Source organism: Apium graveolens, chromosome 6 (genome assembly GCF_009905375.1).
Source record: "Apium graveolens cultivar Ventura chromosome 6, ASM990537v1, whole genome shotgun sequence".
NCBI classification, from domain to species: Eukaryota; Viridiplantae; Streptophyta; class Magnoliopsida; order Apiales; family Apiaceae; genus Apium; species Apium graveolens.
The window spans coordinates 18222092-18241578 of record NC_133652.1 but is presented as its reverse complement, the minus strand read 5'-3'; the positions used below and the strand labels follow the sequence as shown (position 1 = coordinate 18241578).

General features: G+C 31.8%; 2 protein-coding genes and 1 pseudogene across 2 annotated transcripts; 1 reads left to right on the top strand and 2 right to left on the bottom strand.

The window, feature by feature from the left end:
- Window positions 1-9030: 9030 nt before the first annotated feature.
- On the top strand, window positions 9031-11179 carry LOC141664702 (BEL1-like homeodomain protein 11; annotated as a pseudogene).
- A 532-nt stretch (window positions 11180-11711) lies between these two features.
- On the bottom strand, window positions 11712-13157 carry LOC141664701 (protein FAR1-RELATED SEQUENCE 5-like). Its single transcript, XM_074470656.1, has 2 exons — window positions 12813-13157; window positions 11712-12581 (listed from the first exon to the last, which is right to left on the bottom strand). The coding sequence occupies exons 1-2, from the start codon at window positions 13155-13157 to the stop codon at window positions 11712-11714; spliced, it is 1215 nt and encodes a 404-aa protein (XP_074326757.1).
- Window positions 13158-13166: 9 nt separating this feature from the next.
- Window positions 13167-14102, bottom strand: LOC141664700 (protein FAR1-RELATED SEQUENCE 5-like). Its single transcript, XM_074470655.1, has one exon. It carries the CDS (start codon window positions 14100-14102, stop codon window positions 13167-13169), a length of 936 nt encoding a protein of 311 aa, XP_074326756.1.
- Window positions 14103-19487: the final 5385 nt, after the last annotated feature.

The window sequence follows — 19487 nt, the reverse complement described above, 5'->3', positions numbered from 1 at the left end:
CAACTATGAGGCCCAAACGCAAAGGCCCAAGGCTCGTCCGTAATCGTAGAACTTCACGGATAATGCATCCTTCATAAAACCATCCTTCATAAAACACCCCCTCAAAGTTGGGCGCGTCCTGTATTTATTGACGCGTCCTCACCTTTTACAATGCAATACCGAGCTTGACAGTACTTAGTCCGCGTTTGACCCGTATTGATCTCATACCAAATTTTGGGTATAACATTATTGAACCGGACTAAAATAAAAGAAAATTTTGAAAGAAAATTTATTTGGTCGATATAATGTCATCAAGTTAAAACAAAATAATATATATTATTCATTTAGGTCTAAAACAAAATAATATACACCACGGGCTAAAATTAAATTAAACAAAAAATTAATTATATTTACCCGGATTTAGTTGATATAATGGGCCTCAAGCTAAAATAAAGATTTGATAACTCATGCTAAAATAAAATAATAAATACTACCGATCTGACTAAAAAATATATTATTGAACCGAGATAAAAAAAATTGAATGGTAATTTGCTGATGGGTATAATGTCAATATGCTAAAACAAAATAAAATATATATTTATTCATTTTAAAATATTATAATATTTTTTTTCTATCGTAGGGAACCCGCAGCCGCTACCCTTCGAGTGTGCACTGGGTAAACCCCACGGGTTCACACAGTAGCCTGCAAACCACGTGAACCAAGTTAAACCGCATTTAAGCGACAGACTCTGGCTAAGAGTGCCCACCCGAGCTATCTTAAAGTAAACATGAGGCATAATCATAAATTCTCCTCCCGTGTGATTCGAACCTGTGACCAAGAGGATAATTATCCCCTTTTAACCAAGTAAGCCAACCCTTGCGGGCAAATATTATACTCCCTCTGTCCCTCCCAATTGTTATCGTTTTTGGCAAATATTATACTCCATGTGTCCCTCCCAATTGTTATCCCATTTTTAACCAAATAAGTCAACACATTTTAAGATGAAGATAAAGTATAGTTATTTAACTTTTTTTAAAAATTTTATTTTTCTCAAAAAAAGTTTAAACATTCTATTTTCATTCAGAAAAAGAAACTTTTTAAAAAAAATTATAGAACTATACTTTCGATTCATCTTAAATTACGTGTCGGACACTCTCCTATAAACGATAACAATTGGAAGGGACGGAGGGAGTAATATTTACCTAGAGTTAAAATGAAATTTAAAACAACTAATGGTATTAGCCGGATCTGTCAGATATAACGACCTGGGGTTAAAAAAGAATAATATATATTATTGAACTTCTCTAAAACCAGAAATAAATTCAAATTAAAGATAATTCTTATATTATTGATTCAAGATAAAATAAAATCAAAGAATCTAACTAATTTGATGGTAGGTATAATATAGGCTTAAAAGAGTAGGATAACTAGGATCCAAACTAGCCGAAATATTAAAATTTGATAGTTGATTTGTATGTACAATATATGAGTTTATATAGTTATGGGTTTTCTTTAATTTCTATCATATACATATTATTTTAATAAAACGAAAATAGGGATGATTCATTTGTTAGTATAATAGAGTCAGACTAAAATAATGAATATGTACTATTCAAATAAATAAATTTTTTAAAACTAAATTATCACTTCCTTATACACCTATGTATGTATTTATAATTATTATAAAATTATATTATAATTTCAAATAAATATTATTTATAATTTTTCTTCAAATTAAATTCAAAAAATTATATAATATTAAAAAAAACCGTGCATCGCACGGGTTTTAGGGTAGTACTATCTATACAATAATATTATAAGCGAAACATGGTTTCGTTTGGTCGGTTAATTAACACCTTCTAAAAAAGTATGATACTACCTTCCAAAATAAAGTTTAAACAAATATAATTTTATTAAAAAATTAAATCAAGTATCTAATATAACTACAAACTCTATGAATTATTATCCAACTTAATATCTAATTATACTATAACTTCTTTCTTATCTCTTTTGTAGGAAACCAAGCATTTTCAAAATTAATTTTGATAATTCAAATTATAATATAACAATATAATTAATAAATCAAGAAAAAAAATAAAAAAAATTGAAAAATTAATATCAACCTAACGCTTATCATTTTTCATTAAAAAATAAAAATAAAATTCTACGTTACATGTACGCTGACTCAATGTATGGATCTCCCTCTCAACAAAAACACTTTTCTTTCATCCTGACTAAAAATATATATATATAATTAATTTAAAAAATGCCATATAGACAAACTTTAAATCCATTCGTCAAAGTTCCCAGAGTCGGCACACTTCACGTTGTTGTCACATTACTAACTACTAAAAACCTACTCCATTGGTCATTTATATCAAAAAACATATTTGGATCTCAATATTAATAAATAAATTTGAAAAAAAAAATAAGATTAATTAAATATATTAAAATTAATATCATAAATTTCAAAAACTTATTTATTTTGTTTTATAATTTACCATTTATAATAAAAAGTAAATATAATAATAATAGTAACATGATAAGAAATATTAAAATTAAATCATACATCGCACATGTTATTTGCTATTTTAAACGTAATAGATTATTTTGGTTAATACTTCCTAAAACATAGTCAATACGACTTTCAAAAATATTATTAATATTAAAAATAAGAAAAAATATGTATCCTTGACTCTTCTAAAATTAATTCAAAATATAATTCTCTCCGAGTCGGAGATCAAATAATCCCATAATCAATTAATTCTTAATAGTTAATACACATTAGATGAATACAAATACTAATTTAAATTAAAAATACATGAAATTGCAAAAAAAAATATAAAACTTGTATTCTCTTAAGGTCTTATATATGCCAACATGAAATAGGATTCCTTATGTTGAAATAGGAGTTTTTTATGTTTAAGAAACACCTATAACTAAAAAATGGATGTTTTCGAAATAGAAAGAAAATTTGAATTTATGATTTATACACTAAAATTTTAGTTATAAGAATTTATTGTGTAAGTATTAAAATATGAGTAGTCATGTCACATTTTTACTACTTTTCGATTTTAATAATATAGTATTCATATGTGATTGTATTATTAAATTTTAAAAGAAATATATGAGAATCGTTATATTCAGTATGAACAATATTCTAAATTTTAATATTTTAAATATCCAAATTTGAACTCATCAAAAGTATAATATTATATTTAATTTAATTATCTTTTGTAATTTTTTTATTTTTTTAAAAAATATTATATAAATAATAATAGTATGTTATAATCAGCTCGTGCATCGCATGGGCTATAGGCTAGTATTATAATAAACGAAATTGTAAAAGTTTAGTAGTCGGTCGGTGGTTACTTGCTGAAATTACTTGATTACCCTCAACTAATTATTCTTGGATAATTTAAATTCTAATGGGTTAATTGTATAACTACCCAACTTAACTATTGGGCTTTTAAATATACGGCCCATCTTTTCTCATATTGCAAGCGTACGGTTTATGGTTTCTTCTTTTTAAAAATACATCTGTTGCTTCTTCTCAGCTTCTCTCTCAACAGCTTCTCTCTCAACAGCTTCTCTCTCAACGCTCGCTCTTCTGCGCTTAATTGGCCTCGCAGGGACAGTTTGATATTGATTTCGAGTTGAATTGGATGGCGACAAGCGGCAACGGACAGCGACAAGTGGCAACGACGGAGATTTGTAAGCGAATTTATGTGTTTAATGTATGTATATATGAAGAATTGAAATTGATATAGAGATAATAAATTGAGATGATAAATTTTGTTGTAGAAGAGCAGTGTGTATATATGCTTATTTGTTTATATTCGGTATTTATATATTCATGATTGTAGTATATGTTGATTTTTTAGAGTTGTGCTTGAATTGAATATACAATCACCGACAAAAGCATATGATTAGGAACAAATACATATAAACATTCATAAAAGTTGCAAATAAGATAGCAAAAGTTGCAGCTGGTAAAGAGTAGTTGAATAAATACTAATAAAATTCAGTTACGTATCGATCTTATGCAGTCATGAGTGTTTGTTTGAGTGTAGTTTTGTATTTTGGCAAGTGAATGCGTATTTTTGATATGATGTTTGTTATTTTATGATGTTTTTCATGCTTTATTAGATTAAGTATTTACTATTTTGTGACATTCCGTAGAGGAGGTCCCGTAGAGGCTCACATTTTTGAATATTTGTTATGTTTATGAGTAGTAGGTTTATAAGTACCTTTGGCTGAGATATGCTCCCGATCCCACATGTATTTCTACACCGATTTATTCTAGTATATGTTGCATATACTCTAGGTACTTGCACACACGAGACCATTCTGAAATATGTGAATGATATGTTGAGGATCTTGGTCAGTTGGTATATAAAAGTCGTGATACATTGCAGGGCACTTTGAAAAAATGGACGAAAGAACCATGGCAGAATTGACTCTCTCTCAGTGCATTAGTGGGATACTCATTTGGGATATTGCAAATCCTATATATTTCAGGGTAGTAAGGCATCTACAAAGGCCATTTAACATGAATTTGGATATTATAGAAATTCAAATTCATTTTAACAATAATCTCCGAAGAGCTCTAAGAATCCACAAATGCTGGATAAATTTCACATTCTGGATGACTTTTACACCTTCAGATGAGGGTTTTAGATCTAGATTTAGGTTTCACGTAATGGATTATCTTGATCAATTAGGAGTTATTTCAATTACTAATGTAATTAGGGCAGCTCGATATTTTTATGCTAGATATGAAAGACATGTTGTACAAGTTGTGCAAAAAGAATCAATACAATTTGTGCTTTATTGAATTTCAATATTGAATTTGCTGATTTTGTTCATTTACTGAATTATTATGAATAGAGTCGATATGATATTTATTAATTTCATTATATTACGTGGAACTGGCCCCGCAGGGGCACCTATATCAATACTCAGATTAAAATATATATATAAGTTACAAGAGTTGCAACCATGTTTGCAATCTTTGTAACAAATGTTACAGAAGTTGCAAACATGGTTGCAGAAATGGCAAATACTATTTATACATCAATATTATCTGTAACTGAGACAATTGTCAAATTTCGATTTTATATTTGGTTGCAGAAAAATGGAAAACATTGATGTTATAGTCCAACACAACAATGAATGGGATGAAAACAGAAACTACATCAACTTTGAGGTATGTGGATTATTGATTTCCAATGATTGTAACAACCACAACTTGGTCGCAATGATATACAATGAGCTGAAGTTGGAATCTGGTTTAGTTGGGATTAGAATAGAGTATCAAGCACGAGATGGATATCCTCCTTTTAAGATAACAGATGATGGTCAACTCATGTTCTATATAGAGCTAAAAAAAGAAATTTGATTTCACAAAGTTCCCTTTATGCCTAACCAATGAAATGAAAAGCATCCAACCATTTTCTACAACAAGTGATGAGGTGTGTTTTGAGGCTACACAATCAGAAGATGTTGCTTCAAATATCATTAATGAGCAGTCTGTTGGTACTGTTTCGGATGTGGTTGCGGACTATGTTGAGTTTACAGAACTGATTGTTGGGCAGATTGTTGTAGTTGATGAAGTTGTGGACAACTGCATTGAACAAAACCAGTTGAACAGGGAGGTGGCCATCAGCAACAAAAATCATAAGTACATAGCATTTTGATCAGATTTATATTGATAAAGAGAAACTGAAGATTGTTTTGGCCCACTATGAAATTGATAACAACTTCCAATATTTTGTGCAGAAGTCTTGTAAAAAAGAGTATTTCGTTTCTTGTGTTGACAAAAGTTACAACTGGATGTTACGAGCATCAAGGAATGGAAAAACAAGTTGTTTTATTATCCAAAAGTTACATGATATCCATACATATGATTTTGAAATTAGGTTTAAAGACCAACGACAAGCAAGCTCATCATTCATAGCGGATATGATTAAAAGCAAGTTTTCAAATATTAAAACAAAGTACACGGTTATGGATATCATGAGGGACATGAAGGACGATCATAAATTACAAGTCAACTATGGAAAAGCTTGGAGATCTAAAGAAAAAGCTTTGGAACTGATGAGAGGAACTGTAACTGAATCATATTATGAACTATTCCCTTATCTATACATATTGCATACTTCAAATCCAGGATCAGTAGTGATCGTAAAATAAGATGAAGATGGATCTTTTAGGTACAGTTTTATGGCACTGTATGCCTCGATGAAAGGCTGGATAAATTGCATATATGTGGTCATTGTCGATGGCACGTTCTTGAAATCGGCACATGGAGGTACATTATTGGTTGCAACAACTCAAGATGCAGGGGGTAGAATATTTCCTTTGGCATTTTCCGTAGTGGACTCAGAAAATGATTTGGCATAGGAATGGTTCTTTGACAAGTTCAGGCAAGCTTATAATGTAAGAGAAGACATGAAAATAATCTCTGATCATCATGAAAGCATCATAAAGGTAGCAAGCAAAGTATATCCTGAAGTACCACATGGATTTAACATCTTTCATCTCTTTAGCAACATAAAAAGTAAGTTTAAGAAGAACTCAAACAAGATAAAGGATGATTTCTTTAATGCTGCCAATGCATACATTGTCAATAAATTTGAGTACCACATGAACCGACTTGTAAAGATTGACGGCAGGATTCGACCATTTTTAGAGCAAGTTGGGTATGACAAATGGTCAAGGGTTTTCTCAATAAATAATAGATACTCGAACTTAACATCTAACGTTGCAGAATTTTTGAATGTTGTAATCACAGAGATAAGGGAGTTGCCGATATGCACAATGTTAGAGTCTTTGCGTGCTTTTGTATAAAAGTGGAGTTGGACTAACAGGAAAATAGAAAATGACACCTCAACAAAATTGACAAACAAGTATGAGCAGATACTAAAGAACAATTACTTCTACTCAGCAAATATGAAGGTACTTATGTGACTATTTTAATATTTCTACTTTAACTAGTTCTATAAGTTGCAAACATGGTTGCAACCATGTTTGCAGGAGTTGCAAAAAAGGTTGCAACCTTTGTTGTTCAAATGAAATTAAAAAAAACACACATTATATTCTTCATTGAAATGATGTCTAATCAATAGGTGAACCCATCAAATGAATCGGTGTTCGAAATTTGTAATGTTGACAAAAAATGGACAATCAATTTGGTCACCAAAAGTTGTACATGCAATAGGTGATTCTCAATATTATTTTAATTAAATATCATAAATACATGTTCTTCGTTTATCTTTATATTATATATATGTTGTTTTAAAACAGGTTTTAGATGGATCAACTTCCATGTGTACATGCAATTGCTGTCTTGCAGAAAGTAAATCACGATCCTTATGATTACTGTTCATCATATTACACTAAACAAACAATGGTTGCTGCTTATAAAGAATTGGTGTATCATGTTGGCAAGAAAGACACATGAAAAGTACCAGAAGAGATCAATGTAAGGATAATGTACCCACCGAAAGGTAGAATCAGTTCAGGGAGACCCAAAAAGATAAGGCACAAGGCTGCATGGGAGACAAATATGCCAACTCAACAATTCAACTGCAGGAAATGTGGTCAATGTGGACATAATAGAAGAACCTATAGAAACCCATCATCTAAATAAAAAAACTTAGTTCTTTACAAAGCAAGTTGCAAATATTGTTGCAAATACCTTTGCAAATTTTAAATTGCTAAATTGATTAAGATAAAAATACTAATGGAGCCGATATGACTTGTATTTACAAATTTTCAAGTTCTTTTAACTCTGAGTAGAATTACATGTTCATTAAGTTGCAAAAAGGTTGCGTATTTTTTTAAATGGAAAAACTATATGTCGGATATAGCATATGTGGTTTGCAACTTCTGCAACCATGGTTGCAACTTCTGCAAACTATGGTTGCAACTTCTGCAAACAAGATTGTAATATGACTTAGTTGACAATTTTTTTTTTTGAAATCTTACTATTAAGATGGTTGCCCCTGCGGGGCCTATTGTACATAAAATCATCAAGTGTTTTAATAATGAATATATATTAAATAAATTATTGTACTCTATTTAAAATCATAAAATCTCAAAATAATGAACATTATCAACATTGATAATTGCATAAAGTTTTAATTATCGAATTCATCAAACCAAAAGAAATACAAAGTACTGTCAGCAACCTTGATTCTCTACTACCTAATGTCATTAAATAAAGAATACAAGTCATTCTTTCACATCCTTTGTCTCCACATCTTTCGTCTTTCTCTTTCTCTCATATGCCTTTGTTGATGGAGGCTTTTTTGATGGAGCCTCTATTGGTGGAGCCTTTGAAGTGTTATCTGACTCACTCTCATAGCCGTATATTTGTTTTGACATTCCATATGAATAAAACAATAGGGAAAGCCTGATGCTCACATCTAGTGCACCTTTAGAAAAGTCCGCATAGTAGCATAATACTCGGCATATGAAGTTGTTCTCAGCCCTAGCATAACGCTTCTTGTCAACTGAACCAAAACACCTAAGCCCGGTGATAAGAGCAAATTCTTTGATACCAAAACACAGCTTCATTCCGCCAACACCAATCCAAATCTCAAGAGGGTTCGGCTGCTTTATTTGCCTAAGTAAAAGATTGTGGATGAGCTGGTATTGTATCTTGAATGATGATAGTCAGGTAAAATTTCCAAAGCGGAAGCAAAAAGAGATAACTGGTGTGATGATAATGTGTCCCATATATCTGTAATAAGTTTGTACTTTTTGTTGGTACTGACCTTCGCTATTTTGTGATCTTTAACTGGAATAACATAATCCATCCCCTGTAGTTGAAAACAAGACATGTGTCAGCAATATGTAAGCCTTTACAAATATTTAATTAAAAGCTACAACCATGTTTGCAACCTTTGCAAGCATTTCTGTAGAAGTTGCAAACATGGTTGCAACCATGTTTGCAGAAGTTGCAAACATGGTTTAAAGGTTGGAACTGATATAAATTGCAAACATGGTTTAAAGGTTGGAACTGATATAAATAGATAGTTTTTATGAGTGCCCCTGTGGGGCCTACAAAGATAACACAAGAAAGGAAAAATAGGAATAGGTAAGTACCTCATTAACAGGAATTGGATCATCGTGAATGGCTAACTTGGACCTCTTATCTTTGACTACGGTCTTAGATTTTTGAGTTATCTTGTATTTTGAAGGCGTAGTTATATTGGATGTTGAGCCCGGGGAAGCCTCATCAATGGAAACCTGATCACTTTGGATAGTTGGCCTAACCTTCTTAGTATTCAAGGTTGCCTTAAATTTTTTTTATTTATCTTTTGCTTTGGTGGCAAATCTGATTTGGACGTCGAACTTGGGGTTGACGACAACCTTGTGTGAACCATGTTTACAACTGCCAAAATATATGTAACAATTATATGTTTAGACAAAAACTAAACAACACTGATGCACGTAGTAAATTCAAAGAATCTAGCAAACATAGTATGTATAAAACTGATGTACGCCCCTGCGGGGCCTAGAGTATGTAGTATAAAACTGATGAAGATCGGTAAATCAGGTGTAATTGTCGACTTATTACAAGCCTACATAATCTTTACAGACAAGCCTACATAATGACAACTAACAAAAAAATCACAAACAATATTACGGCTAATCTACAAACCGAGGTTGCTATTTTGTGCAATATGCAGACTATATTTTAACTAGGTATAATTTGTTTGGCATTAACTATAGTTCTACATAGAAACTGATACACATATATTATCTTCAAACTTTCCATGATTTATGTTCATCAGCACTTAACAACATTCCAATAAAACACAAACATTAGGGCAGTAAGTATAATGATAGTTAACAAAACAATTATAAATGAAATGAGCAACTACTTGAATAATCACAAAACAATTTCATAATCACAAACCTTCCAATACTTCAATCTATATTGTGTGTGTGTGTTAGAGGGAGAGTGAGAGAGGGAACGGGAGAAAGAGAAAAAAAATAGCAAAATAGAGATAGAGACAGAGAGAAAGAGAGCGAGAGAGAGATAGAGACAGAGAGAAAGAGAGCGAGAGAGAGAAAGAGATAGAGAACCCTAAAATTAATATAACTGTAGTATAGAAATGAAACTGTAAATAGGAGGTAGTAAAATTATAAATGAAAGTATAATATATATAAATATATATATATGAGAAAAAGGGATATAAGATTAACCTGAGATAAGCATAAATGATATATCAGGTTAAAATGACAAAACCACCCGCGTTGCACTCATCTTTTCAAAATAACTCCTTTTATTAAAAAGAAAAATAAAAAACACTGCATCTCCAGTTGTTTTAAAACTCTGCATATCGAATTATATGGAACAGGGTCTTATATGATTGATGTAGGGGATTCAAAATATCTGAAACCAACTCAGTCCCTTCTTGAAGAAGCTATTAGTGTTGGTGGAAAATTAGTCCAAGTGAGCAATGAGGAATATATCAAAAAAATTATCTCCCACTGACAAAAAAGGGTCCATGGGGGTTTCTTCTGAACTAAGATCAGACTTGCTCAACAATGTGTTATCCTCGCGGAAACCACAACTTGAAGCTAAACTATGAAAACTCATTTCTTTGTTGGAGGAGGTTTGTGTTGAAGCACCAAGAAACTACCGATTTTTATTTATTATATATTTTAACATAAGTTTATTTAGAATGTTAGTTTTTAACATAAGTTCGTGCGTTTAATGATTCTGTCATTTAAGTTGTTTCTTTACTAGTTGCTTTTTCTTGTGGTATTTTACAGGTTGAGAGGACATTTGAGCAATATTATCATCATATGGAAGAGGTGGTTTCTTCATTTGAGGTGATAGCTGGTTTAGGTTCAGGCAAGTCAAGACATGATGATAATATGTATATCATCAAGACATGATGATACACTGCTCTTGCACTTCAAGCAATGTCAAGACATTTTTGCAGCTTAAAAGATGCCATCATTTATCAAATCTGTGTTATAAGAAGAAAACATATGCCAAAACTCAACTCGAGTTTGTCATAACTTTGCTTGAATGATCAAGAAAATCGTCTATCACTGCAACAGCTTGGAATGATTCATAGCACGCGCCAAACTTGGAGGCCAATAAGAGGATTGCCTGAAAATTCAGTCACAATCCTGCGGTCGTGGCTTTTCGAACATTTCCTCCATCCGTAAGTTGTTTCTACATTTCTTCTACTGATGTTAATACTTTATTAACCAACTAATATGTCTTTGGCATCATGTTTTGTTGCCCAAAACTCCTCTCACTTTGCCATTTAATCATTGTATGTGCTACTGGCGACCACCACCGCAAACTCTTTTTTCTTTTCTATTTTTGGTGCATTTTAACTAGCTATTGGATCATGTTTATCTTTTGGCTTTCGGAAGTCTAAATTTCTGTTAATTATTTTCTGTAGACAGAATACATAGATTAAAATGATATCTTCTGTTTATCTTCTTGAAAGTAATAGTTATGTATGATTTTCACTAGTTTGTAGAAGAGTTACTGGTTGCGCCATCCTAGGTTTAGAAACAAGATGCCTTATGTACCTGTCAATTTCTTCAAAACACTGCCATCAAAGACTGATATGCTTATTTCATAATCATATAAATATTTTAACAGCCTTATTAGTAGAGTGTAATTGAACATTTAGTTAACAAATAGATTTTGGAAGAACATCATATATATATCAAAAGATTACATGAACTAGTCAGTTTTTTTACAAGTACTCCGGTAGTGTCCTTTTTCACCACACAAACTACAGTTTCTTTTCTGTTTTAGATCTTGACTTTCCAGCATTCCAGTAGGAATACGTGATGCATTTCTTGGCCTACCTTTAGTCTTGCATTTGGCAGGATCACGAATAGTAAAATTTAAGATGGCTGATTGAGAACATTCCCCTGCAATATTAGTTTCAACATTGTCGCTCAACGGTGGTGACATTTGTATCTTTTCAATCTCTTCAATTTTTTTCCACCACTTATGTGCTTCTTTCACCACTGATTCATATAGGTCCTTCCAACATATTGCTTTTTCATATAGTTTGTTAAGATCACCTCGTAATGTCCAGGCTTCTAACGGTGTTACCACATTTGAATTACAAGTGTCACCATATTCAGCTTCAGCTTCATTGTGGCCAAAACCAGTAGATGAAGTTCTATATCTTACATTCAAGGTCCATCTTGGTAAAATATATTCATCTGGTATAACTTTTAAACGTAACTTATGTTTCATTATATATAATATATGCTTGCAAGGAATTCCCCAGGTCTCAAACTTGGCACAAGAGCACTTACAAAATTTTGTAGAAACGTCCACATTAACAATGTGTGCCCTTCCCTTCTCCTTGAAGTCTACCTCATATGTGGTAAGAACACCTTCTTTCACTCCCTTGTTATGTTGGCAGTGCAGAATTTGACTAAATTCATCCTTAAATATTTTAAAAATATTTCTAGAATAAACTCGTCCAGCATGAGCCTCTAAAGAATGCAACTCTGTGAAATCAAGAGTTGTTGTCATCGAAACCAAATCTTCCTTCTCTTCCGTATCACGTCGACTTTTTATTGCTTTCTCATACTGCTCAATAAATTATGATAAAGAAGTGTTGTTATTAACGTATCCATCAAAAAATGAATTAATGCTCTCACTTCTTTGAGAAGATTTCATACCCATGATAAAATTGAACAGGTGTATGGTTAGTTTTAGATTAGTTAAGCTATGCGTCAAAAATAAAATAACAATAAGACTATTATCTACAAAAAAAAATTAAATACCTGCAAAAAATGTGTTTCTCAAATACGCCTTCACCCAGTGACGTCTTTTTTCGTACATACTTTTAATCCATTTCCAAGACTTTATCATATTCTTTTGAGTCTCACTCAACTGCCCTTGATAAACTGGCTTGTATTTCTCACATAACATGATCCAGAATTTCTCGGATTCTTCAATAGATTTAGATTTCTTACACCAGTTATTATAATCTTCATTGAAAGTGGGATATGCACAATGTAGTGAAAGAATGTGTTCACACTCATGAAGTCCAAGATGCCATTTACAGTACCGATGATGTGTACGTGGAAACATCCTAGCAATGGCATTACAGATTGCAGAGTCCTGGTCAGTAATGATTACTTCAGGGGCCTGATTCCCCATGCACTTTAGTCATTGGTCAAATAACCAAATAAATGTTTCTTCTTGTTCATCTGAAAGTAATGCACAACCCAATAAGATAGACTGTTTATGATGGTTAACACCTGTGAAAGGTGCAAATGGCATTAAGAAGTTATTTGTCTTGTATATGACATCAAACACTATCACGTCACAAAATTTCATGTAAGATTTTCTGGCTCTAGCATCACACCAAAAAATACTTCTACAACTTTGTGTATCATCAAGTTGAATGGCATAATAAAATTCTGAATCCCTCGCTTTCCGCTCCAAAAAATTTTGTATCACAATCATGCACTCCTTACCAATGTTGTTCTTCCTTCTAATTTTCAAATAATCTGAACATTGTTGAGGTGTGATGATATCGGTACCACTACTATTTGTACTATTAATTATCTGAGATATCTTGGCAGGTCCAATACCACAACTACGATAATTGTCCATTAGTTTCTTGCACGCAGGTTCTTGATGAGACTTATTATGGGAACGCAATTTCTTTTTCTTGTTGGGACTATTCAGTAGGTCGTGTGAATGACTATTAATAAATTTCTTGATCTCCCAAGACCCAATTTTATTTAGAATAATTTCCATTAAAGCTTTACAACCACATCTACTTTCTCGCCGACGTTTTACATCTTTCTCATTATTCTCCTCCTTTTTTTTAAAACCCTCCATATTGCACATAAATGTTCTTCTTGTAATAACATCACTATTTCTAGACTTGTAGGTGGAGTATCTTCGAATTGCAAACCCGTCCGTCAAAGCAAAATGATTGTAAAAATTGTAGGCCTCTTCATGGGTCTGAAATTGTAAACCCTCACGAGATACATGTGATGCCTTTATACTATCTTCAACGTTGAAATCATCATCATCATGTATAATTTCTAAATCATCGAATGAATGCCTTGATGTTTGTTGATCACTGGTCATTCCTTTGTGAATTATTAAACAAGGATTATATGCTTGTATTGTATATATAAGTCACGTATAAAAGAAGGATAGTGTATATGAAAAAATGGGGCTAGTGTATTGTTTTTATGGAACGTGGGTTTTAAGGTTGTTACAAAACACATCATGCGGTGTCGTGTTAACCTGATATAATATGTATACTTACATCATCTTAATCTTATATCCCTTTTTCTCAATATATATTATTGATATTGAAGTAAACTTATTCTATCAATTTAATTCTATTTAATATTGAACTCTTTATTATTATTAATTGGAATTAAAGTCAACTTCTTCTATCAATTTTAAATTATAAATCATATTTAGTCTATATTATTCTAATTAATATTTCAGACTAAAATTAATTTAAGCAAGCTAAATATAATTAGTTGAATTTGGTTGATATAATGTGTCTCGGGTTAAGAAAAAAATAATAAATATTATTGATTCGGCTAAACAAATTATACTATTGAATTAGGATAAACAAAATAAAATATATTAGTCATCCAAGATAAAAAATATACAGTTGATCCAAACTAACACGAATTTATAATTAAAATATAATTTGACAAACTAAAACAAAATTATATAGACTAATTATCTAGGCTAAAATAAAATTATATTATTGACTTAGACATAAAAAATAAAAATAATTAGTTTGATTTAGTCGTATTTATAGGCCTCGTGTTAAAATAAAATAATGTAAACTACTGGTACGTGATAAATAAAATAAATATCAGATTAAATATAATTCATATCCTATTGATATGAACCAAAAATTAGCTTTAACTAAACATAATAATTATTATTTTTTAAATCTCGCATAAAATGATCAATAAAACAAGAATCAGTTTCAAATAGCTCTTATGATTTATCCATATCCCGTCTAAAATAATATTTTTGATAAGATTGATACTCTAAAACAACTATAAAATCGCTATAATAATATATATTTTTTCCCGGTAAGGAGGCTATTATCTTAAGTAGTTTTAACTGTTTTTAAAAAATTATGAACATATACTATGTATTAATATAATTATCATGAAGTAATATTATTTTAAAAAAGGGAAAATAAACAAAATAATGAACAAATTTAAGAATTCAATTCAATTTTTTAAAAAAATTATATAATATTAAAAAAGATTATGTATCCATAAATTGCACTTATTTTGAGCAAGTAAAATATAGTGACACACTAACTGTTATCTTAGTTTTGTATTTTTGACATCAAATGCTACTTAATAATTGTTTAAATTAAGACAACATATTAACTTGGTAAAAAATATAAAATTTATAAAAGTGTACTATTTTATTTAAGAAATAGGTTGAACAAATCATATAAAATGTATTTATTAGCTAATTTCTTTATTATCTCCTAATAATAATTAATCAATTTTAAATAAATTCTTTTCAAACCACTTTACTCATTAATAACTTTTTATCAGTAAAACCGGTAATCTCTCCTAAAAAGTAAAAAACACATGGGGTCCAGAGATGTCACATCAGCTCCTGAAAATTGCATTGACTCGAAACTTCTGGCCTGCATTTCTCATTATCACGTGATATTCACTACTACATGCATTGGAACTCCGATTCTGTTACTCATTTACGGGAGCTAGGTTGTTTGTTTCCACTTTCCTGTATGTAATTATTTATTTATATTCGGTGTTAAATTTAGTTGTTGTATGTAATGTCTAGAAACTTCTCTCTCACCTGTGTACTCAACATATCAATTAGGTTCAAACTGAGTGAAAAGGAAGCCTTTTTGCAAATAATTGAATGTATTGTTATATATGGTATGTATTATAGTTTTATTTATGGCAAAATATGAATATAAGCTGTGAGTTTCAATATCCCTTAGACATGCTTTCTCTTTTGTTGTTAGACAAAGCAAAATCAGTCCAATAATTCAAAAACATTCTAAAATATTAATATGCTTCTTATTCCATGTTTCATCTACAACAGCCAATACACTGGACATAATGCAAATATAAGAAGATTTGGACCGGAATTAAACCAGATCACAGGTTCAAGATTGGACTAAAAATTGTCTTATATTGTAGTATGTGTATAGATCCTTTGGCTTCTAATCCAATCTTTGACATTGAGAGTGAAAGTGTCCAACATATCTGCTCATTTAATCCATCACCTTGTATTTTTATCTTATAGGCATATAGCAAGTGCCAAATAGCATATGAACCAATAAACCAGCGTCCATCATAGTTGTATAAGGGCTATAAAAATGAAGAATATCAAACCAGTGATATAAGTTTCCTGGATGTAAATTGACCACGGAAACAAAAAATCTAATTGTTTTTTTCATAAAAGATAAACTAAGTGAATCATATGCAACATGAGCAGATTGACTTTAGTTTATAAATTTCAACAAGTTTCTTGAGCCTTTGACAATCATGACATTTCTTAGCCATTTCAATAGTGTTTTCCCTAACTATACAACCGATCACCAATCTGCCGCAAAAAAATGAACATTACATGTTTCCATTTATTTTATTATCGACCACGTGACTTTACTATTGACCTCACAATAAATCATATACACGTAATCCCTCGAAAAAAACCAAATATACTAAAGGCTAAGGCTACTAGATTCATGTAAATCAACATCATACTATAGGAACATCTAAGGCGCCAAAATTTCTGATCGCATGACCTGGAAATACAATACGTTCATCTAGTACATTGGTCACCATGTAAAATCTTCGACCGATACAACATGAATGTATTAAACTATTGATAATAGATTGAGTAAGAAATTGATCAACACTTGACATGCGAGATCAGTATCAGAGCTTCTAACCAACCAAAAGGAGCATGAAATCCTCAGATTCAAATTGTGTATGTCTTATAGAACCCATATAAGCTTTTATTTTGCTCATCTCGAAACACCCGTGCTAAGTCTTTGAGTAATTTTACCCTTTAAAGCATATATATATAAAAAGGCTATGCTTGAGAGAACTTGCTGCAACTTATGTGCCCGGCTACAAAAACACTCTCAATATGTACCCTTCATCAAGAAAACAATTCAGCAAACACCAAATACTCATAATCCCCAAAGAACCCCTTATGCCTAGGCATCATTCTGAGCATCAGTCAATTTAGTGATAAAGGCTATCTATTCCCTTATATTATTCTAACACAAGAAGGCCCTCTCCAGGATCTTATATTATTCTAACACTATCTAACAACCTGTGACAATGAAGTTTGTAAAATTACCAACAAATCTAATGGTGAAATTGTTCACTGTTTAAAGACAGAGTAATATACTATTATCTATGAAGCCAGCTTGGCTGATTCTTCAAACGGATCAATAAAATGTTTATACAGCAAGGCATCCAATGAAGAAAGCTGGTATATTGATAGCTTGAAGTAGAGGGAAAAGGTAGAATGGTTAGGACACATTTTCCCAGTATAAATGGCTGTTAAATATTTAGGGAAAAGGGTCCGCAAAATATACTTACAAGTTGTACACGTATTCCCTTTCTGGCGAAGTTACCCGAATTTCTCATTGTAGAAGCATTTGGTGGTATCAATTGCCTTCATTTCTGAGTGCAGAGGCATTGTTCCATTTTTTCAAATCTAGAATTACGTTTTTGAACATCAGATTGTTAAAGTCCTCACCTGCACTGCAAATTGTCTGCATACATAAAATTTCAGATACATGTAATAATGATATGCTTTACACAAATTAATAGGCCTCAGAGCTCATACCTATATTCACTTCCAACAACCTATTTATTTTTAAAGAGATGAGCATTTTATATGGGGGGATCGCAGTATGATGGCATTATGATCCTATCGGATGATTTTTCAACAATACATTGCGTGTGTGTGTCTATATATATAACGTTGGATCTTCGAATTTTCAACTTCAATCTTATGAAGATTAGGGAAGAATTGCTTCATATAAATGCAACTGTCGATTGGATATCAGCCCATAAGTGCAATATGAACAAAACCAAGAATGAGCAACCTCGATAGGCTTGCATCAAACAACTCACCCATGAATCCTGATACTCTTTGATTTTGTTTCTGCACGCTGCTTTTGTGCCTGACAACCTCGATTTAAGTTTCTGCAAATAAGTCTTGCATTCATGTAGAGATCTTCGAATTGACTTCCTTCCGTGAAACACAAAACACCCATAGGTTAACTAACTAACCATGATATCAAGTGTTTGAGTTTGAGAGCCTATTGCTCCCCTACTAGTAGATATCGTGGTTCATATCTTATTAGCTAAAGTTTACTAGGCTTCACAATTCACAGGAACCGCATGCAGTAGAAGAATCATCAAGAATAGCCTAATTGGTAGCTTCCTGGTTCTTTTTCCCTGTTACGGAGTCCCAACATGCCAGTAACCGAAGATCTATGTTACACGTTGAAATTCAAAATGACAACATTTGCACATTGCTTAATATATTTAGTAAATAGTCTACTAATGTCGTATATAATGTTGTCTTTAATATCAATTTGCTAGGGACTCTAAGAATCCCACTGAACTCAGTACACAAGCTGGTACTTCGCCTGAAAAGAAATTAGTTAAGTTATATCTCAAGCTGGAACTTCTACTAAAAAAGAAAGCTGCGAACCTAGTGTAGTGTACCTTCATTCTGAAAATATAAACCTATATGACAAATGGTCTGCTCCTGTATCTTATACTAGTGTAAGGTGTAAAAGCACCAGTACTTCAGTTCACCTAGCACACGAGACAGGGGTCTGTTAGTTTGGTTTACTGTTTAGTTTTCAAGATCATCGTGTCTGGGAAGGCAACTCCCACTTGCAGTTTGCTAGATCAATAAAAATTCCAGATAATTCTGTATATGAATATTTAAAGTCACTTGATACCCTACCTTATTTTTCTATGCCGACTATCAAGTTCAAGTGCATATTGGTTTCCCCTTGAGTTCACATAACTCAGGTCTCAATACTCACAAACTGACACTTGAGACTTGCACATTTCTGAAACAAAAAACTTAACAACCGTAACAAATCACAATGATGTCTATGTATTACAAGAAACTAGTCGAAATTAGAGACAGTAGATTATGTTGGTTCTTTGGTTCCTCGAATATTATACATAGTACCTACTACACCTGCTGGACACAACTCAACACATAAATATATAACAATTCCTAATATAAGTGCAGGCTGATACGCTGACCACTGTGCAAAATACAAGACTGCATGGTGAAATACTGAAATTTATGCTCACATCCTAGAGGAGAACAATTGGTATTTATATTGTGTTTTATGAATAGAGGCAAATGTGGAAGCTTATGAAGGTGACCGGTCAGATGCGAAATTAGTCTAGCTAGCATAGCCTAACAGTGGAGAGAGTGAGATAATAAGAC